The sequence below is a fragment of the Paralichthys olivaceus genome, chromosome 2 (genome assembly GCF_024713975.1).
Source record: "Paralichthys olivaceus isolate ysfri-2021 chromosome 2, ASM2471397v2, whole genome shotgun sequence".
Taxonomy (NCBI): Eukaryota; Metazoa; Chordata; class Actinopteri; order Pleuronectiformes; family Paralichthyidae; genus Paralichthys; species Paralichthys olivaceus.
The window spans coordinates 435,001-457,500 of NC_091094.1; the positions used below are offsets into that span (position 1 = coordinate 435,001).

Sequence of the window (22,500 nt, forward strand, 5' to 3'; positions counted from 1 at the left end):
TTGACGCACATTCACACTAAAGACATGAGATCGTGCGCATTTGTCTCGATCTCTGTGCTGTGACTTTTCTACAACGTTCGTCCAGCGGTTCGTTCGCAAATCGCTAAAATACCGAAAACCAAATGCATGGGAGTCAAGGTCTCTCGCCCATTTAGAGCGAGTGGGGACAAAATGGCTGAACCCGTCCGTCCATCAGTTTGTGTGTTTAAACATTTCTCAAAGACACAAACAGACACACATGATTCTTACGGGTCAGCCCCACCATAGTTGAACCAGGAGAATTAGAGCATTAGTTTGAAGACTGGTGCTAGAGCACAGCACTCTGACTGTGTGTGTGTGTGGAAATCTCCAGCACCATTACAGCTGAGTCATGCTAACCTCAACAAGCAGCTTTCACACGACCACAGACTGACAGAGAATATTACACGTGCAAGTTTTGTGGTGAGTGAATTAATAACCACGAAGCTGAAGCCTCGTGTGGAAGGAGAGTTTGTGAAGGAGTCCCTCGTAGCATCAGAGGCCTCACCAGAGAAACAGCTCCAGCCTCACCTCCCCTCAGGTGAGGCTGACATGTGAGGACATGCAGCTCATGAGTGACACAGAGCTTACAGACTTTTGTCCCGTCTCTTTTTGCGTCCCTAGGTATGTGTTCATAATAGTGTGGCCCTCGGAGGACTTTATACAAATTGAAATGGCCCTTGATGTGAAAAAGGTTCCTCACCCCTGGTCTATACGATGATGAGGAAACCAAGAGCAAGAGTGAACGCTGCTCACGTCTGTTCAGTTCAGCGTCGAGAACAAATATGAAGGAACTCAACACTGCAGGGATCAATATATTTAACAATGAACTTCAACAGTCTTCTTATGTTCCCGACCACATGATCTCGGTTGTTTAGACATGCTGCAGTATCCTGTCAATGGATTTGAGGACAATCTCTCATCAAGTTAAATAAAGTTAAATTGAATGGACCACTGGCTCTTGAGAGCTGGGGGCGGGAGGCAGTGAAGGAGGCGGCTGCAGCTTGATTGACACGTTCCTCAGCTCTTCACATTTGGCCGCCCTGCCAAAGTGCCGCTCTAGACAATCGTCTAGTTCATTTGTTATATTTGAAGAAACACTGAATCTATGCACCTGGCTTCATTGTGTGTTTGACATCACAGGGTTTTTCCTCTCAGACTGAAGATGAGTGGTGATGTGGAGGAAGAGGACAGAGCCGAGTCTCCAGAGTTCAGCTGTGTGTCTCTGAAGAGTAACTGGTCCAGAGATCAGCCTCCAGACTTCAGTAATGAACCTGGACCCTCACACACAAAGTAAGAGACCTGCTACAAACATGTGAACCTCCAAACTGAATCCTCAGAGAATGAATCAGTGAATGATGAGTTCTGAATGAAAACATGTTTGTGTTTGCAGAGGTGAGGACCACAGACTGAGAGCAGAGTCTCCAGAGTTCAGCTGTGTGTCTCTGAAGAGTGACTGGTCCAAAGAAGAACCTCCAAACTTCAGTAATGAACCTGGACCCTCACACACAAAGTAAGAGACTGTTTCTACTGTGAACTGATCTGAAGAGGATGTAGTTTCCTCTAGTGTGGCCCCTGCATTAGGACACAGCTTCATTGAAATTGGTGACTAATCTCTCAGAATCCCTCAAAGAGCTCAGACCTCCACCAAGGCCCAACACGCTCCTGATGAAACCACTTTGAAATTCACTAGATCCATTTCACTCATAAACATCAGTCCTCTGAACATCTGGTTCACAGAACACATCCTTCACCAAGTTTACTGGTGATCTGTTCAGTGGTTTTTATAATCCCACTAACGAACCAACCAACCAACACACAAACATACAGGGTGGAAACAAAACCTCCTTGAAGTGATGACGACCTGTGACTGTGACATTTGACTTATCAGGACATGTCTTCACAGAGAGAGGAGGAGGAGTCATGTTTCTGAGGAGGAGCAGTCGTCCCGCTGTGCTTCGTGTCAGGACGTCCTGAAGGATCCAGTCTCCACCAGCTGTGGACACTGGTTCTGCAGACAGTGCATCACCTCATACTGGGACCAGTCTGGTTCTTCAGGAGACTCCTCCTGTCCCCAGTGTGGACAAAGATCCAGAAGAGGAGCTGGAGCTCAGACAGCCGGTCAGAGCAGCACTGTACATGTGTCTGCTGATGTCTTCACTTCTGACAACAGCACATGTTTGATTTTGTTCCTTCAGACAGCATCAACATTTCACTTGGTTATAAAAGCACAAAGTTCAAAAGCTTTGATTTCTCTAGTTTTTCTGTATCTGATGAAAACAATCAGCAGATTCTCAGATTCTCTGTCTCTCACATTGTTTCTTGTCTTTCAGCAGATCGGGGTCTGCAGGAGGTTTTAGACCAACATAAGATCAGTCTGAGGAGGAGATGTGAACATGTGACTGAAGGAACTGAGGAAACAGGAAGTAGAACCCTCCTCAACAGGATCTACACTGAGCTCTACATCACAGAGGGACAGAGTGAAGAGGTTAATACTGAACATGAGGTGAGGCAGCTTGAGACGGCTTCCAAGAGGAAGAGCCTCCACGACACTCCCATCAAGTGCCACGACATCTTTAAAGCCTTCACTGACCAGCAGAGCAGCATCAGAGTCGTCCTGACCTGCGGCGTCGCTGGCGTTGGAAAAACCTTCTCGGTGCAGAAGTTCACTCTGGACTGGGCAGAGGGTTTAGAAAACCAAGATGTGTGTCTGCTGGTTGTGCTTTCGTTCAGGGAGCTGAACCTGGTGAGAGACGAGCAGCACAGTCTTCTCACGCTGCTCCGTGTTTTCCATCCAACATTACAGAAGCTCACGGCAGAGACGCTCGCTGTCTGTGAACCTGTGATCATCTTTGACGGCCTGGATGAAAGCAGACTTTCTCTGGACTTCAACCACAGGGAGGTCGTGTCTGAGGTCACACAGAGGTCATCAGTCAACGTGCTGCTGACAAACCTCATCCAGGGGAATCTGCTTCCCTCGGCTCTCGTCTGGATAACCTCCCGACCTGCGGCGGCCAATCAGATCCCTCCTACATGTGTTGACAGGGTGACAGAAGTCCGAGGCTTCACTGACGCCCAGAAGGAGGAGTACTTCAGGAGGAGATTCAGTGATGAGGAGCTGAGCAGCAGAATCATCTCACACATCAAGACGTCCAGGAGCCTCCACATCATGTGTCAAATCCCAGTCTTCTGCTGGATCAGTGCTACAGTTCTGGAGCACATGTTGACCACAGACCAGAGAGGAGAGCTGCCCAAGACCCTGACGGACCTGTACTCACACTTCCTGCTGGTTCAGACAAAGAGGAAGAACAACAAGTACGGTGGAGGACATGAGACGAGTCCACAGCAGCTGACGGAGGCTGACAGGGACGTTCTTCTGAAGCTGGGGAGGCTGGCGCTTAAACATCTGGAGGAAGGAAACATCATGTTCTACCAAGAAGACCTGGAGCAGTGTTGTCTTAATGTCACAGAGGCCTCGGTGTACTCAGGAGTTTGTACTGAGATCTTCAGAAGAGAGTGTGTGATCTTCCAGAAATCAGTCTACTGCTTTGTTCATCTGAGCGTTCAGGAGTTTCTGGCTGCAGTCTACATGTTCCACTGTTCCACCAAGAGGAACACAAAAGAACTCAACAACTTCTTGGGAACATATAGGAACACAGGAGAACTCAACAACTTCTTGGGAACATATAGGAACACAGGAGAACTCAACAACTTCTTGGGAACATATGGGAACTCAGGAGAACTCAACAACTTCTTGGGAACATATAGGAACTCAGGAGAACTCAACAACTTCTTGGGAACATATGGGAACTCAGGAGAACTCAACAACTTCTTGGGAACATATGGGAACTCAGGAGAACTCAACTTCTTGGGAACATATGGGAACTCAGGAGAACTCAACAACTTCTTGGGAACATATAGGAACACAAGGGGAACCTTCTCCCTGGATGACCTCCTGAAGAGAACCATGGAGAAATCCCTCACCAGTAAAAATGGTCATCTGGATCTGTTTGTTCGCTTCCTTCACGGCCTCAGTCTGAAGTCCAACCAGAGAGTCTTAGGAGGCCTGCTGGGTCGGACAGAGAACAATCCAGAGATCATCCAGAGAATCATCAACAACCTGAAGAAGATGCAGAGTAATAACATTTCTCCTGACAGAAGCATCAACATCTTCCACTGTCTGACTGAGATGAACGACCACTCAGTACATCAACAGATGCAACAGTTCCTGACGTCAGAGAACAAATCAGAGGAGAAACTCTCTGAGATCCACTGCTCAGCTCTGGCCTACATGCTGCAGATGTCAGAGGAGGTTCTGGACGAGTTGGACCTGAAGAAGTTCAACACATCAGACCAGGGTCGACTGAGACTGATCCCAGCTGTGAGGAACTGCAGGAAGGCTCTGTGAGTCCAGACATGATCAATACCATGTTGAATCAGTGTAGATGAGTCAAACACACACAGTGTTCAATGATTCTCCTTCTTGTGGGCAGCATGGTGTTGTAGTGGTCAACACTGTTAGTGCAGCCTCTCTGTGAGGAGGATGTTCTCCTCCTGTCTGCAGGGTTTTCTCTGGGTTCTCCAGCTTCATCCACAAACCAAAGACATGTAGTGTGTGTGTGTATAATATATGTATACAATAGTACATGTGTACATATGGTATATACACATTCTCATCTCATTGTTGTATATCCAGTATGTTCTAGAAGTTTTCTTGAAGCTGGTGAAAGATGAACTCAGTCTGTTTGATTCACTCCAGAGTTTCTGAGGCTACATTTAAACATGAAACATGACTCGTCAACATTTTGTGCTCAGAGACCGTGAACTGCAGGACTCCGTGTTAAAGTGAAGATCTGGATTCATGATCCGACACCATCGATTAAAAACTGTCGTCTAACTCATCCCAATAAAAAACAGAGCAAATGAACGTGAACTTAGTTGAAAAGTTTTAAACATGAACAGTTTATTCTTTCTTCAAACTAGAATTCTCATCCTGTGTCTGTGCACCACCACCAACCAGTGCAGAGTCAGTCCCTGCAGGTCACTGACATGTTGCATTCACAATAATATGAGGTCACTGTAACCTTTGACCTTCGACCACTGAAATCTAATCAGTTGATCTTTGAGTCCAATGGTCAAAATGTGAAGAAGTTCTCTAAAGACAGACTTGAGGCGTCATGTTCAAGTCCTTGACCTCTGACCTTTGACCACCTGAATCTAATGAGGTCATCTGTTAGTCTGAATGAACGCTTGTACCAGATCTGAAAGGATTCTCTTGAGGTGTTTTTAAGATCAAATGTTCAAGAGGAAAAGTGGATTAACCAGGGTGAGGGTCACATGATCACGTTTTGTATGAATGTTGTGTTTTCTGATTTTATTCTAACACATTTGATATTTTCTTTAATTACAGACTCGGTGGTTGTTTCCTCTCAAAGATTCACTATGAAGTCGTGGTCTCAGCTCTGAAGTCAGACCCCTCACATCTGAGAGAACTGGATCTGAGTGGAAACAACCTGCAGGACTCAGGAGTGAAGCTGCTGTGTGCTGGACTGGAGAGTCCAACCTGTCGACTGGAGACTCTGAGGTCAGGTCCTTAAATCCTTGAAGGTTCACTTTTCTAAAGTTCTTTCTCATTTGGTCATTTATTTAAATTGAACTGTCTCAGTTCTGCTCACTGTCCCTCAGTCATCTGTCCCTCACCCAGCCTGTCAGTCACGTCCACCTCATCAGTCCAACTCCATTCATAAAGTGTCAGTGAGTAACATGTGGACAGAGACCGAGCACTCGTCCTCCTCAGGTTCTCAACAATAAGACACGTTCTTATTGAAGCACGTTGGACAGTTGATGAGTATAGAACCAAACAGGAAGTGACTGTCAGGAGCCATCTCTACTTTAAACAGTGTTTAATGACACAAACCTACTCAGTGACCAAACACACAGAGAAGAAGGTGATGAATGAAACAATGGTCCAACATGTCTGATGTGATATTTATCTTCAGGTCACAGACTGGACTGAGGTCAGCAGCATGTTGAGAGTCTGTGTTGACATGATGACGATCCACAATAACAGGAGGACACATTCAAACATTCACATTTCTTTATCCAGGTTGAGTCTCCGTGTCCAAATAATCTGTTGTTACTGAATCAGGACTCGTCTTTAGTCCAACATGTCTGATTTCATATTTATCTTCCATGTTATGAGTCTGTGCTGACATGAATATCTGTTATTTTCACACATGAACTCAGATTCATTTACAGTTAAGTTTTATTCTTTATTCAGGTTGAAGGGCTGCAGTCTGTCAGAGATCAGCTGTTCTTCTCTGGCTTCAGCTCTGAGGTCAAACCCCTCTCATCTGAGAAAACTGGATCTGAGCTTCAACGAGCTGCAGGACTCAGGAGTGAAGGAGCTGTGTGGTCTTCTACAGAGTCCAACCTGTCCACTGGAGACTCTGAGGTCAGTTCACTGACTGACTTTTGTAGATCTCATATCTATAACACAGCATTTATACACAGTTCATCTCATTTAATACTAATTGTATTATTTTAATAATTTTATTTTCCTTTTTTATCAACAACATACAGCAGCTTTGTAATCCAGTAAGTGCTAAATGCTAATACAGAGGTGTGTCTGTTGCATCTTCGTCCCCTCCCCTCTACATGTCCCTCCCCCGAAAACTAAAATCTTATCATACACAACAACTCAATTCAATTTAGTTAAATTTTATTTGTATAGCGCCAAATCATAATATACATATCTCAAGGCTCTGTACATAGAAGGTCAAGACCTTCATATCATATTAAATCTAGAGAAACCCAACAGTTCCCACAATGAGCAGCACTTTGAGACTGTGGAGGAAAAACTCCCTCATTAACAGAGAGAAGCCTCTAGAACCAGACTCAATGTGGAGACATCTGCCTCCACCGGTTGGGGTGAGCAAAGAAAATGGGGGGAGGAGAGGAGAGAGAGGGATAGTGGGGAGGGGGAAGTAGGGGAGAGGGGGGGCGAGAAAGACCGGGGACACTTGAGCACCATCAGGCATCAGATCTGACTTGTTAAAATGTGAACAACAGTGTAAAGACTATTAATTATTATTGATGACAGACACATTTGATATCATAATGAATTACTGAGATATTGTAATTAGTAATAGTAAAAGTTGTTGTCCTGAGGTTCAGGGGTCAGAGATATCTGAGATGAGAGAGAAAAAGAGAGAGAGAGACTATGGGAGGACAAAGTGAAACAGTCATTGACATGTATTAAAATAAATGAATGAATGAATGTGGGGGGGCAGAGAGACAGAGAGAAGTGGAGAGGTGCTCAGTGCATGATGGGAGTTCCCCCAGCAGTCTAGACCTACAGCAGCATAACTAAGTGATGGGTCAGGACCTGATCCAGAACTATAGACTTTATCAAAGAGGAACGTTTTCACTTTAACTTTAATGCTGAGATGGTGTCTGCCTCCTGAACCCAGAGTGGGAGCTGGTTCCACAGGAGAGGAGCCTGGTAGCTGAAGGTTCTACCTCCTGTTCTACTCTTACTGACTCTAGAACCACAAGAGAGCCTGTGTTTTGTGACTGAAGTGATCTCTTTGGATAATATGGTGTTATCAGCTCTTTGAGATATGAAGAGCTTGATTGTTAAGAGCTTTAAATGTGAGGAGCAGGATTTTGAAATCTATTCTGAATCTTACAGGGAGTCAGTGTAGAGAAGCCAAGACAGGAGTAATATGATCTCTCCTTCTAGTTCCTGTCAGCACTCGTGCTGCAGCATTTTGGACCAACTGGAGACTCTTTACCGATTTCCTGGGGCATCCTGATATGGAAAATAAAAGCTCCCGCCTGCTTCCTGAACAGGCCCCGCTGAGCGGCTAATGCTAACAGCGGTGTCCCGTCCAGGTCACAGGGGCTCCTGCTGGAGGCTGGAGGCTTCGGGCAGGTTACCAGAACCAAAAAATGGGAAATTAAAAAAGTAATGAAGCCTAGAACCAGGTATGGACAGGCCTCTGACACAGGAGTCTGTGGCCATGTTAGAATAGCAGTAGATATATTTTTTAGTACCAACGTGAACACATTTAGATTCATTCCATTTGAATTAGTCTTGTCTTGCTTTTCGGCAGGATGTAGTTTGTATTTAAGAGTAATTAAAGATGAATGTGAGATGAGTCCAGGCTGTGCTTGTGTGTGTGTTCGTTTAGGCATCGTCATGTAGTTCATTCATAGTTGTACATAGTCAGAGCATCCTGAGGTCCAGGGAACGACTCCTGTGTCAGAGGCCTGTCCATACCTGGTTCTAGGCTTCATTATTTTTTTAATTTGGGTCAGCTACTACATGGGAGACAATCAATGGAGCTGATTTATGAATCAAAATAGCAGTACCCCTAGCTTTACTGTTGAATTTAGACTGGAACATTTGTCCAACACAATCTTTCTTCATTTTCGGGTGATCTCTATTTTTAGCTGAGTTTGTTGAAGAAATGCAATGTTGACTTTAAGGTGTAAGAGATGAGAGAATACTTGATGACGTTTGATTGGATGGTTAAGTCCCCGAACATTCCAGCTGATTAGATTCATGTGGCAGCCGTTTCTCCCTGAAGTTGAGGGAGCAGGTGTTGCCATCAGAGTTTATGGAAGAAGAAAATGTGAAGGATCATTTTATACCTTTTGTGATGTATCTGAGTTAGCTGTGTAACTCTAGTCGACCTTAGTACGTTCAAACATGACCAAGTGAATACAGATAAAACCTTCAACACAAACAATGAACACATCAACCCCAACCTCCCCATTATCCTCAGTGTCATTCTCTAAAGAAAAACACAAGACTCCCAAAGCTTCCAAGCTTTTTCTGAGATCACACTCTTGGTCTCAGCCACTGTCTCTTTGATAGAAAAGTATTTGAGCTATAATCAGTCTATTAAACTAGTGATTCAATTATCTGATAGAGAATCAACATAAGGTAGAACCCCCCCCCCCTTTTGTTTTTAATAAACAATCCAATAAGATAAAATATATTAGATAAAGAAAATACCTGCAAATGTACTTAATGGGCCGTCACAACATAAAGAGAGAGAGAGAGAGAGTCACAGGTTTGGATCATGGCCATAGCCGGAGATCATTGACATATTATGCATAGACTATATAGTGGTAACGTAAACCCCCGGACCGCCCGGGGAATGTAAACGAGCGTACCCTAGCGGAGTTTGCCCTTTGACCTCATGACGTCATTTGCTGTCAAGTGAAGCTATGCCTGAACGCTTCATTTAATACTCATTGAACATAATTCCTCTTCAGACATAACTTGAATCCATTCATTCATTAATCTGGGACATTTTAAATATTCAGCTACTTGTTAAAACTCATCTGTGTTTAGTTCTGGATTTCATAAACTGATCTCAGGACAGAGACCGGGTCCAAATAATCTATTGTTACTGAATCAGGACTCGTCTTTAGTCCAACATGTCTGATTTCATATTTATCTTCCATGTTATGAGTCTGTGCTGACATGAATATCTGTTATTTTCACACATGAACTCAGATTCATTTACAGTTAAGTTTTATTCTTTCTTCAGGTTGAGGAGCTGCAGTCTGTCAGAGATCAGCTGTTCTTCTCTGGCTTCAGCTCTGAGGTCAAACCCCTCTCATCTGAGAGAACTGGATCTGAGTGACAACAAGCTGCAGGACTCAGGAGTGAAGGAGCTGTGTGGTCTTCTACAGAGTCCAACCTGTCCACTGGAGACTCTGAGGTCAGTTCACTGACTGACTTTTGTAGATCTCATATCTATAACACAGCATTTATACACAGTTCATCTCATTTAATACTCATTGTATTATTAGGGCCCGATCGCTGTGAAACAATTATTATTCTTCTATATTGTTTGTGATGTTTTAAAGGTGTTCCCGTGGGTGAAAACTCACCAATTTTTGCAGACGCGTCAGGTCTGGTAAACTGTGCAAAATAGCCTCTTGACGTCATGGTGCCAGGTCCACAGAAAGTCGGCCATTTTGATTGGAAGACGCATTTTGACGCCGTTTTTACCTGTTTCCTCACCTCGCACATGATCTAACTCCTCCTAGAGATTTAATGGTAATGCCTTCAAACTTGGTCAGGTGACTCTTCAGCCATGGGGGATTAAAAGTTAGAATTAACTTTTCCAAATTGTGAAGGGTGTGGGCGTGGCCAGGCAGTGAAGTTCGTGTAATGGCGTATGTGGTTTGAAAGCTTTATCATCATTGCAAGATCCTGAAACTTGTCACACACGTCCACGCTGACGACCTCATACGTATGTAAGGGTATCGTATGGTGGTTACGCCTCCATGAGTAAATAGAATTTTGATGAGGAAAGCTGAGCTCTAACACCAGAGGGCTATGATCAGATATTACAATACTATTATACGTGCATGCTTTTACCTGAGATAATCACTTTTTATCAACCAAAAAGTCATGGATGCACGAGTATGTTTGATGTACAGGAGAGAAGAACCAGTATTGTCTGATGGATAAAGAAGTGGCCGTGCGTCAACGACCCCATCGGTCTCCAGATACGACTGCAGAACCAGAGCAGACTTTGAGAGTGGTGACGGTCTTGTGGAAGAGCGGTCAAGTGTAGGGTCCATGATAGTATTCATGTCTCCCCAAGTAATAATGAGTGAGTGTTAATACCAGGTAATGAGTGAAGAACGTTTCTGAAAGAATCACTATCGTCCCAGTTGGGGGCGTATACATTAGCTAAGAGTAAAGGGCGTTAAATAAAGAGCCAGTTACAATTACATAACGGCCATTTGGGTCAGCTACTACATGGGAGACAATCAATGGAGCTGATTTATGAATCAAAATAGCAGTACCCCTAGCTTTACTGTTGAATTTAGACTGGAACATTTGTCCAACACAATCTTTCTTCATTTTCGGGTGATCTCTATTTTTAGCTGAGTTTGTTGAAGAAATGCAATGTTGACTTTAAGGTGTAAGAGATGAGAGAATACTTGATGACGTTTGATTGGATGGTTAAGTCCCCGAACATTCCAGCTGATTAGATTCATGTGGCAGCCGTTTCTCCCTGAAGTTGAGGGAGCAGGTGTTGCCATCAGAGTTTATGGAAGAAGAAAATGTGAAGGATCATTTTATACCTTTTGTGATGTATCTGAGTTAGCTGTGTAACTCTAGTCGACCTTAGTACGTTCAAACATGACCAAGTGAATACAGATAAAACCTTCAACACAAACAATGAACACATCAACCCCAACCTCCCCATTATCCTCAGTGTCATTCTCTAAAGAAAGACACAAGACTCCCAAAGCTTCCAAGCTTTTTCTGAGATCACACTCTTGGTCTCAGCCACTGTCTCTTTGATAGAAAAGTATTTGAGGTATAATCAGTCTATTAAACTAGTGATTCAATTATCTGATAGAGAATCAACATAAGGTAGAACCCCCCCCCCTTTGTTTTTAATAAACAATCCAATAAAATAAAATATATTAGATAAAGAAAATACCTGCAAATGTACTTAATGGGCCGTCACAACATAAAGAGAGAGAGAGAGAGAGTCACAGGTTTGGATCATGGCCATAGCCGGAGATCATTGACATATTATGCATAGACTATATAGTGGTAACGTAAACCCCCGGACCGCCCGGGGAATGTAAACGAGCGTACCCTAGCGGAGTTTGCCCTTTGACCTCATGACGTCATTTGTTGTCAAGTGAAGCTATGCCCGAACGCTTCATTTAATACTCATTGAACATAATTCCTCTTCAGACATAACTTGAATCCATTCATTCATTAATCTGGGACATTTTAAATATTCAGCTACTTGTTAAAACTCATCTGTGTTTAGTTCTGGATTTCATAAACTGATCTCAGGACAGAGACCGGGTCCAAATAATCTGTTGTTACTGAATCAGGACTCGTCTTTAGTCCAACATGTCTGATTTCATATTTATCTTCCATGTTATGAGTCTGTGCTGACATGAATATCTGTTATTTTCACACATGAACTCAGATTCATTTACAGTTAAGTTTTATTCTTTCTTCAGGTTGAGGAGCTGCAGTCTGTCAGAGATCAGCTGTTCTTCTCTGGCTTCAGCTCTGAGGTCAAACCCCTCTCATCTGAGAGAACTGGATCTGAGCTACAACGAGCTGCAGGACTCAGGAGTGAAGGAGCTGTGTGGTCTTCTACAGAGTCCAACCTGTCCACTGGAGACTCTGAGGTCAGTTCACTGACTTTTGTAGATCTCATATCTATAACACAGCATTTATACACAGTTCATCTCATTTAATACTCATTGTATTATTTTATTTATAATCTTATTTCCTTTTTTATCATCAACATACAGCAGCTTTGTAATCCAGTAAGTGCTAAATGCTAATACAGAGGTGTGTCTGTTGCATCTTCGTCCCCTCCCCTCTACATGTCCCTCCCCCGAAAACAAAAAACATCTCATACACAACAAATAGAAACAAACAAACAAAACAATAGTAATAGTGACAATAATATCTCTAAATAAAAAGATGAACAAACAAAACAAAAGGATAAACAATAACATGAAATGAAGTCAAATGTCAACTTTCACAAGAAAAACTTCAGGCAAAACAACAACAAATGATAATGAGCAAATGTCCATACAATCCAGTAAAGAGGAAGACATGTATGTCAATCACAGCTGTCTCCATGTCAAATGTTTTACACCTTGGTTCAAACACAAATCAGTCACAGAAGGGTACACAGCTTTAGCGTCTTCATGTGTGCTAGAAATGGTTGCCACGTCTTATCCAATGTACCTGTTGAACCACCTAACGTCCACCTTATTTTCTCCAGATGTAAAAACTTCAGAAGTTCTGTGGTCCATAGCACATGAGTGGGAGAGGCCTCCTGCTTCCATTTCACAAGGAGAAGTCTCCGAGCAATTAGGGAGGCGAAAGCAATAGCATTGGAGTAATGTTTGGGAAGGAGAGCGTCTTCAGAAACTCCTGCAGAAATTGCAATCAAAGGGGGAGGGGTTAAATTGAGTCCAAACACCTCAGAGAATGTCTCAAATATAGACGTCCAATAATTGTGAAGATTTGGACAAGTCCAAAAAGTATGAATGAGGGAACCTGTGTCTGCCTTACATCTGTTGCATAAGGGCTCTAACCCTGGATCAATCTTTGCTCATGTTTCCTTTGACAAATGAAGCCATGTAGAACCTTCAATTGTAGGAGTCCATGTCTGGCACAGATGGAGGAAGAACGTACTCTATGAAGGACAGACGGCCACATGTCCTCTGTTATTGTGTTTAGAACAAGGTCCATCTGTTTGGAGATGTACTGGAGAAATCCTTCATCAGATAGCAGGAGAGGGTTAAGCCTCCATGAGTAAATAGAATTTTGATGAGGAGAGCTGAGCTCTAACACCAGAGGGCTATGATCAGATATTACAATACTATTATACGTGCATGCTTTTACCTGAGATAATCACTTTTTATCAACCAAAAAGTCATGGATGCACGAGTATGTTTGATGTACAGGAGAGAAGAACCAGTGTTGTCTGATGGATAAAGAAGTGGCCGTGCGTCAACGACCCCATCGGTCTCCAGATACGACTGCAGAACCAGAGCAGACTTTGAGAGTGGTGACGGTCTTGTGGAAGAGCGGTCAAGTGTAGGGTCCATGATAGTATTCATGTCTCCCCAAGTAATAATGAGTGAGTGTTAATACCAGGTAATGAGTGAAGAACGTTTCTGAAAGAATCACTATCGTCCCAGTTGGGGGCGTATACATTAGCTAAGAGTAAAGGGCGTTAAATAAAGAGCCAGTTACAATTACATAACGGCCATTTGGGTCAGCTACTACATGGGAGACAATCAATGGAGCTGATTTATGAATCAAAATAGCAGTACCCCTAGCTTTACTGTTGAATTTAGACTGGAACATTTGTCCAACACAATCTTTCTTCATTTTCGGGTGATCTCTATTTTTAGCTGAGTTTGTTGAAGAAATGCAATGTTGACTTTAAGGTGTAAGAGATGAGAGAATACTTGATGACGTTTGATTGGATGGTTAAGTCCCCGAACATTCCAGCTGATTAGATTCATGTGGCAGCCGTTTCTCCCTGAAGTTGAGGGAGCAGGTGTTGCCATCAGAGTTTATGGAAGAAGAAAATGTGAAGGATCATTTTATACCTTTTGTGATGTATCTGAGTTAGCTGTGTAACTCTAGTCGACCTTAGTACGTTCAAACATGACCAAGTGAATACAGATAAAACCTTCAACACAAACAATGAACACATCAACCCCAACCTCCCCATTATCCTCAGTGTCATTCTCTAAAGAAAAACACAAGACTCCCAAAGCTTCCAAGCTTTTTCTGAGATCTCACTCTTGGTCTCAGCCACTGTCTCTTTGATAGAAAAGTATTTGAGCTATAATCAGTCTATTAAACTAGTGATTCAATTATCTGATAGAGAATCAACATAAGGTAGAACCCCCCCCCCCCCTTTTGTTTTTAATAAACAATCCAATAAAATAAAATATATTAGATAAAGAAAATACCTGCAAATGTACTTAATGGGCCGTCACAACATAAAGAGAGAGAGAGAGAGTCACAGGTTTGGATCATGGCCATAGCCGGAGATCATTGACATATTATGCATAGACTATATAGTGGTAACGTAAACCCCCGGACCGCCCGGGGAATGTAAACGAGCGTACCCTAGCGGAGTTTGCCCTTTGACCTCATGACGTCATTTGTTGTCAAGTGAAGCTATGCCCGAACGCTTCATTTAATACTCATTGAACATAATTCCTCTTCAGACATAACTTGAATCCATTCATTCATTAATCTGGGACATTTTAAATATTCAGCTACTTGTTAAAACTCATCTGTGTTTAGTTCTGGATTTCATAAACTGATCTGCAGGACAGAGACCGGGTCCAAATAATCTGTTGTTACTGAATCAGGACTCGTCTTTAGTCCAACATGTCTGATTTCATATTTATCTTCCATGTTATGAGTCTGTGCTGACATGAATATCTGTTATTTTCACACATGAACTCAGATTCATTTACAGTTAAGTTTTATTCTTTCTTCAGGTTGAGGAGCTGCAGTCTGTCAGAGATCAGCTGTTCTTCTCTGGCTTCAGCTCTGAGGTCAAACCCCTCTCATCTGAGAGAACTGGATCTGAGCTTCAACAAGCTGCAGGACTCAGGAGTGAAGGAGCTGTGTGGTCTTCTACAGAGTCCAACCTGTCCACTGGAGACTCTGAGGTCAGTTCACTGACTTTTGTAGATCTCATATCTATAACACAGCATTTATACACAGTTCATCTCATTTAATACTCATTTTATTATTTTATTTATAATCTTATTTCCTTTTTTATCATCAACATACAGCAGCTTTGTAATCCAGTAAGTGCTAAATGCTAATACAGAGGTGTGTCTGTTGCATTTTCGTCCCCTCCCCTCTACATGTCCCTCCCCCCGAAAACAAAAAACATCTCATACACAACAAATAGAAACAAACAAACAAAACAATAGTAATAGTGACAATAATATCTCTAAATAAAAAGATGAACAAACAAAACAAAAGGATAAACAATAACATGAAATGAAGTCAAATGTCAACTTTCACAAGAAAAACTTCAGGCAAAACAACAACAAATGATAATGAGCAAATGTCCATACAATCCAGTAAAGAGGAAGACATATATGTCAATCACAGCTGTCTCCATGTCAAATGTTTTACACCTTGGTTCAAACACAAATCAGTCACAGAAGGGTACACAGCTTTAGCGTCTTCATGTGTGCTAGAAATGGTTGCCATGTCTTATCCAATGTACCTGTTGAACCACCTAACGTCCACCTTATTTTCTCCAGATGTAAAAACTTCAGAAGTTCTGGAGTCCATAGCACATGAGTGGGAGAGGCCTCCTGCTTCCATTTCACAAGGAGAAGTCTCCGAGCAATTAGGGAGGCGAAAGCAATAGCATTGGAGTAATGTTTGGGAAGGAGAGCGTCTTCAGAAACTCCTGCAGAAATTGCAATCAAAGGGGGAGGGGTTAAATTGAGTCCAAACACCTCAGAGAATGTCTCAAATATAGACGTCCAATAATTGTGAAGATTTGGACAAGTCCAAAAAGTATGAATGAGGGAACCTGTTTCTGCCTTACATCTGTTGCATAAGGGCTCTAACCCTGGATCAATCTTTGCTCATGTTTCCTTTGACAAATGAAGCCATGTAGAACCTTCAATTGTAGGAGTCCATGTCTGGCACAGATGGAGGAAGAACGTACTCTATGAAGGACAGACGGCCACATGTCCTCTGTTATTGTGTTTAGAACAAGGTCCATCTGTTTGGAGATGTACTGGAGAAATCCTTCATCAGATAGCAGGAGAGGGTTAAGCCTCCATGAGTAAATAGAATTTTGATGAGGAGAGCTGAGCTCTAACACCAGAGGGCTATGATCAGATATTACAATACTATTATACGTGCATGCTTTTACCTGAGATAATCACTTTTTATCAACCAAAAAGTCATGGATGCACGAGTATGTTTGATGTACAGGAGAGAAGAACCAGTGTTGTCTGATGGATAAAGAAGTGGCCGTGCGTCAACGACCCCATCGGTCTCCAGATACGACTGCAGAACCAGAGCAGACTTTGAGAGTGGTGACGGTCTTGTGGAAGAGCGGTCAAGTGTAGGGTCCATGATAGTATTCATGTCTCCCCAAGTAATAATGAGTGAGTGTTAATACCAGGTAATGAGTGAAGAACGTTTCTGAAAGAATCACTATCGTCCCAGTTGGGGGCGTATACATTAGCTAAGAGTAAAGGGCGTTAAATAAAGAGCCAGTTACAATTACATAACGGCCATTTGGGTCAGCTACTACATGGGAGACAATCAATGGAGCTGATTTATGAATCAAAATAGCAGTACCCCTAGCTTTACTGTTGAATTTAGACTGGAACATTTGTCCAACACAATCTTTCTTCATTTTCAGGTGATCTCTATTTTTAGCTGAGTTTGTTGAAGAAATGCAATGTTGACTTTAAGGTGTAAGAGAGGAGAGAATACTTGATGACGTTTGATTGGATGGTTAAGTCCCCGAACATTCCAGCTGATTAGATTCATGTGGCAGCCGTTTCTCCCTGAAGTTGAGGGAGCAGGTGTTGCCATCAGAGTTTATGGAAGAAGAAAATGTGAAGGATCATTTTATACCTTTTGTGATGTATCTGAGTTAGCTGTGTAACTCTAGTCGACCTTAGTACGTTCAAACATGACCAAGTGAATACAGATAAAACCTTCAACACAAACAATGAACACATCAACCCCAACCTCCCCATTATCCTCAGTGTCATTCTCTAAAGAAAGACACAAGACTCCCAAAGCTTCCAAGCTTTTTCTGAGATCTCACTCTTGGTCTCAGCCACTGTCTCTTTGATAGAAAAGTATTTGAGCTATAATCAGTCTATTAAACTAGTGATTCAATTATCTGATAGAGAATCAACATAAGGTAGAACCCCCCCCCCTTTGTTTTTTATAAACAATCCAATAAAATAAAATATATTAGATAAAGAAAATACCTGCAAATGTACTTAATGGGCCGTCACAACATAAAGAGAGAGAGAGAGAGTCACAGGTTTGGATCATGGCCATAGCCGGAGATCATTGACATATTATGCATAGACTATATAGTGGTAACGTAAACCCCCGGACCGCCCGGGGAATGTAAACGAGCGTACCCTAGCGGAGTTTGCCCTTTGACCTCATGACGTCATTTGTTGTCAAGTGAAGCTATGCCCGAACGCTTCATTTAATACTCATTGAACATAATTCATCTTCAGACATAACTTGAATCCATTCATTCATTAATCTGTGACATTTTAAATATTCAGCTACTTGTTAAAACTCATCTGTGTTTAGTTCTGGATTTCATAAACTGATCTGCAGGACAGAGACCGGGTCCAAATAATCTATTGTTACTGAATCAGGACTCGTCTTTAGTCCAACATGTCTGATTTCATATTTATCTTCCATGTTATGAGTCTGTGCTGACATGAATATCTGTTATTTTCACACATGAACTCAGATTCATTTACAGTTAAGTTTTATTCTTTCTTCAGGTTGGAGGGCTGCAGTCTGTCAGAGATCAGCTGTTCTTCTCTGGCTTCAGCTCTGAGGTCAAACCCCTCTCATCTGAGAGAACTGGATCTGAGTAACAACGAGCTGCAGGACTCAGGAGTGAAGGAGCTGTGTGGTCTTCTACAGAGTCCAACCTGTCCACTGGAGACTCTGAGGTCAGTAGATGGTTGGAGTCAGTCCACGCTGCTTTCATCAGTATTTTACTAAACACAGTCAGTATCACAGTGAAGATCCAGGGTCTGGACCAGAAGCAGGATTTGTGGTTATCAGGTTAACTTCAGGTTTAGTTTCTTCAGTCCTACGAAGCTCGTTCACTTCTTATCAGGGTAAATCACCATGGTAACTGATGATGGACGGCTAACATGCTCCGGAGCAGGTGAAGTTGGAGATCAACCTGTTTAAAAGCTCCGCCCACTGAGCAAAGTAACTACACTGTTGTGTGGACATGTTGAAGTGTCTTCGTAGTTCAGGCCTCAGTGTTTCCTCAGTGAAGCTGTGAGAGGACAACGATGACAGACTTCAGGATTGGACAGAAACACAGAGAGACAACAGTCGGCCAATCAGACGAGCCAGAAGCCGGTTGTGATCGTTAGATTGAGTTGATGTGAAGACGACAGTTGCTGTTGTTTTCATGTGAACAGGAAGTGAAGCTGGACCACAGCTGACAGCCTCACATGATGAGCAGAGACGTCTTCATCTGATCTGAGACACTTTGTTCTCTCACTTCATCAGTGAACAACTGATCAGTTGGCTCTTTGTCACAGCTCTGAGATCAGTGTCCTGAAGCCTCAGAGAAGCATCATCACCATGGTAACCATGAGCTGTCTCTACAGAGCAGAAGCTCTGCTGAGGTCCATCTGTCTCATCTGTCTCATCTGTCCATCTGTCTCATCTGTCTCATCTGTCCATCTGTCTCATCTGTCCACTGACAGTTTGTCAGAAGCACATGTTCATCAACACACAGTGAAACATGTCTTCACCTGTAACAGCAGGAAATCCACCTCTCAAGTGTCCACTCTGCACTTTCACATGCAGAGGAAACACACGTGATGGTCAAAGTGTGTGCAGCTCTTAGCGTGTTCATTCCAACACGTGAACATGAAGCAGAGAGGAAGCTGCTCCACCTCTGAACAGGACTGAAGTCCCTGCTGCTCTTTATACTGGATGTGCTGCATCACTGACTCACAGCTGATGAAGTGAGTCTCTGTTAACACTGATGTCTTCTTCTCTCAACAGATGGAGGAAGAAATCTTCATATAGGTGAGTGTGAAGAGGACAGTGTGAAGAGGACAGTGTGAAGAGGACAGTGTGAAGAGGACAGTGTGTGTGGACGGAGGCTGAGCTGTGTCCTGATGATCCAGAGGCTGAAGCAGCAGCAGCTTGTGTGTAGTCTCCAATTCACCCAACCCCTCATCTGCATGTGTTTGGACTGTGAGATGAAGCCGGAGCACCTGGAGAAAACACGGGGAGAACATGCAAACTGCACACAGAGACACCGCATCTGAACCGGGATTCAAACCACGAACCTTCTTGCCCCAAAATCTTGCCCCTCGTTATGGATTGTGTTTATTCACATGAAGAATGTGTTTATTGAAATGACACCCAGCAGAATATATAAACCCTCTATACAGAGTCACATCTAGTGTATCTAAGTCTGTCTTTATCATTGTCCACCTTTGTCCCTCAGTATATGTCCATGTGTGTATAACCACATCCTGTCTGTTTGCTTCAGGTTCCTGGATTCACATCACACGTTGATTTAGTTGGACACAAAGTGAAACACGTTTAAATCACTTTGAGTTTAAAATCAGAGTTTTATCTTTGACACAAAGATCAAAACTCTGGACGTGTTTATTTCTGCATCAGGGGCAGAGCAGTGGTTGTTTTCTACTTTTTGACCCACAGGTGGCGCTGTAGTATAACAAAAGTAATAATGAATGTATTTATACAGAACCTTTCATACAGAAAATGAAGCTCAAAGTTCTTTACAATAAAATCAAACACATTTTAGCAATAAAACAAAGATTTAGGAAAAAAAATGTACGAATAAAAATAAAACAGATTCAATTAACTAAAAGCAAGATCATAGAAATGTCTTAAGTTGTTTCTTCAAACGATCCACAGAAGAAGCTTGTCTGATGTGTGTGGGAGTTTGTTCCAAACCTTTGCTGCGTAACAACAGAAGCTGCTTCCTCAAACTTTTTAGAGTTTGTTTTTGGGATATTGAGCAAACCTGCGGTGGACGCCTGAGGGACGTCTACAGTCAAAGCCTTTATATACAGTCAGGAGTCAAACACATGGATCATTTCCTCTGTGACCAACCAGATGTAACGAGAAGAAAAACATCTGGGAGAGAAAAGTTGTGTTGTTTCTTCTCATCTCTGCTTTAAAGCTCAATAAACATCCTTCCACCGACTTTACTGGAAATCATGACTCTGCTTTTTCTTTATCTCCAAACAAACCGACCAACAGGTGAAGACATCGGCTCCTTGGTGCAGGTGAATGAACCAGATCACCAGTTTGACATGATGGAACCAACCAGAAGCAGAATGAACGTCATGTTTACTCAATGAATAAGAGTCGATGAAGAGCGCAGCGTTTTGAAGTCTCAGAGGAAACTGCTCAACAAGTATTTGACCACATTTCATAGAAAACTGAGCCGAGGACGTTTTATACAAACGTAGACGAAGACTCTTCGTCTGTCCAGTTTGTGAATTGTTGCTCAAATAATTTCTACAACTGACGTAAATGTGTTTGTGTTCTCCAACACCAACTCAGAGCAACCACAAGGGGGAGACTGTAGCAGGCCTCTGGGAACAGCAGCATGCTGGGAAATGATGGACGACGGGTTCACAGCAGAGAAAAGTGACAGAAAGTGTCCCAGAGACGATGTCCTGGAGAAAGGGGACATTTTGGGCCTGTTGTTATTCAGCGGAGACACTTGTCTCATCATGAGGATTTCACTGAGTTTAAGTCCGTCTCAGTTTCTGACTTCAGGAGAAGAAATGTTTGTTCTGACGTTCGTCACCTGACAGGCTCGAGTTCTCTTTGATCATCGCCACACGTGTGTCAGAGTAACATGTGACTGTGACGCCTTGTTCACGAACACGCGGCTCTAACATCTGTCCACCAGATGTTGACGCTCTGAGGTCCAGTCCACCTCCTCTGCAGTGAGAGCATCATCTCTGTTGTCACGGCGACACAGACCGAACGAAGTGAGAGGACTGTGATCCTGTGTCAGTGTGTGAGGCTTCAGATCCACTGACGGAGTTCAGATTCCTCTTGATGTCCCACATCATGCACACACAGCCCTGCGTGCACCATGACCTCTGCAGGGAACACGGTACACACAGTGACCACACGGATCAGTAGGCAGCAATCGGGGGGTTCGGTGCTCAAGGGCACCTCGGCAGTGCCCAGGAGGTGAACTGGCACCTCTGCAACCACCAGTCCCCCTTCCTTACTTTGGTCCGCCCTCCGGTTCCCAGGCCGGCTCTCTGTGGACTGAGCTCCTGCCAATCACCCGGTCCTCGCTCCAGTCCAGCAGGAGGCGGCGCTGCGCCTGTCAGCTGACTGACTCAGCGTGTCGTCATGTGACAGCGTGCCGTCATGTGACAGCGTGCCGTCATGTGACAGCGTGCCGTCATGTGACAGCGTGCCGTCATGTGACAGCGTGCCGTCATGTGACAGCGTGCCGTCATGTGACAGCGTGCCGTCATGTGACATGTGTGATTCTATATTGTCGCCAGCTGCTCAGAAGAACCGAGTGGAACTCGGAAGAACCCGGTGAAGGTGAGGCTGCTGACGGACACAACTACAGCTAGTTGTTAGCAGTTAGTAGTTATTAGCAGCTAGTAGTTAGCAGCTAGTAGTTAGCAGCTAGTAGTTAGCAGTTAGTAGTTAGCAGCTAGTAGTTAGCAGTTAGTAGTTAGCAGCTAGTAGTTAGCAGTTAGTAGTTATTAGTTAGCAGTTATTAGCAGCTAGTAGTTAGCAGTTATTAGCAGCTAGTAGTTAGCAGCTAGTAGTTAGCAGCTAGAAGTTAGCAGCTAGTAGTTAGCAGCTAGTAGTTAGCAGTTAGTAGTTAGCAGCTAGTAGTTAGCAGTTATTAGCAGTTAGCAGTTAGCAGTTAGTAGTTAGCAGCAGTTAGCAGCTAGTAGTTAGCAGCTAGTACCCAGAGACAGCAGCTAAAACAAAGTGAAACATGTTGAAACTAAACTTCCTGTGTAGAACACTCAGCTCTGTAGCGCCCCCTGCTGTCCACCGTGTGTATCTGAACTTATTAACTTCCTGTTCGTCCCATTTGAACAGAGTTCTTCTCTGAGATAAAAACACTGAGTCAGATGTTTGTGTAGAAGATGATGATTCATGTTGGT

The 22,500-nt window shown here is 43.2% G+C and overlaps 1 protein-coding gene across 8 annotated transcripts in view; it reads left to right on the plus strand.

Moving 5' to 3' along the window:
- The window catches only part of LOC138405569 (NACHT, LRR and PYD domains-containing protein 12-like), a 20,830-nt gene extending 276 nt beyond the window's left edge, over positions 1-20,554 (plus strand). The window contains exons 2-14 of one of the 8 annotated variants that reach the window (XR_011239360.1): positions 1,177-1,311; positions 1,412-1,531; positions 1,925-2,139; positions 2,355-3,663; positions 3,934-4,422; positions 5,429-5,602; positions 6,299-6,472; positions 9,585-9,758; positions 12,046-12,219; positions 15,079-15,252; positions 18,109-18,282; positions 19,364-20,054; positions 20,379-20,554. Coding sequence is in view for 5 of the 8 variants with exons in the window: in XM_069515015.1 (XP_069371116.1) it covers positions 1,184-1,311; positions 1,412-1,531; positions 1,925-2,139; positions 2,355-4,422; positions 5,429-5,602; positions 6,299-6,472; positions 9,585-9,758; positions 12,046-12,219; positions 15,079-15,252; positions 18,109-18,282; positions 19,364-19,391 (3,603 nt within the window). In the remaining 3 variants the exon portion in view is untranslated. Of the gene's footprint in view, positions 1-1,161; positions 1,312-1,411; positions 1,532-1,924; positions 2,140-2,354; positions 4,423-5,428; positions 5,603-6,298; positions 6,473-9,584; positions 9,759-12,045; positions 12,220-15,078; positions 15,253-18,108; positions 18,294-19,363 lie in introns of all 8 variants that reach the window. The other 7 variants (XR_011239361.1, XR_011239362.1, XM_069515024.1 and 4 more) reach the window with 7 other exon arrangements.
- The last annotated feature ends 1,946 nt before the right edge of the window (positions 20,555-22,500 follow it).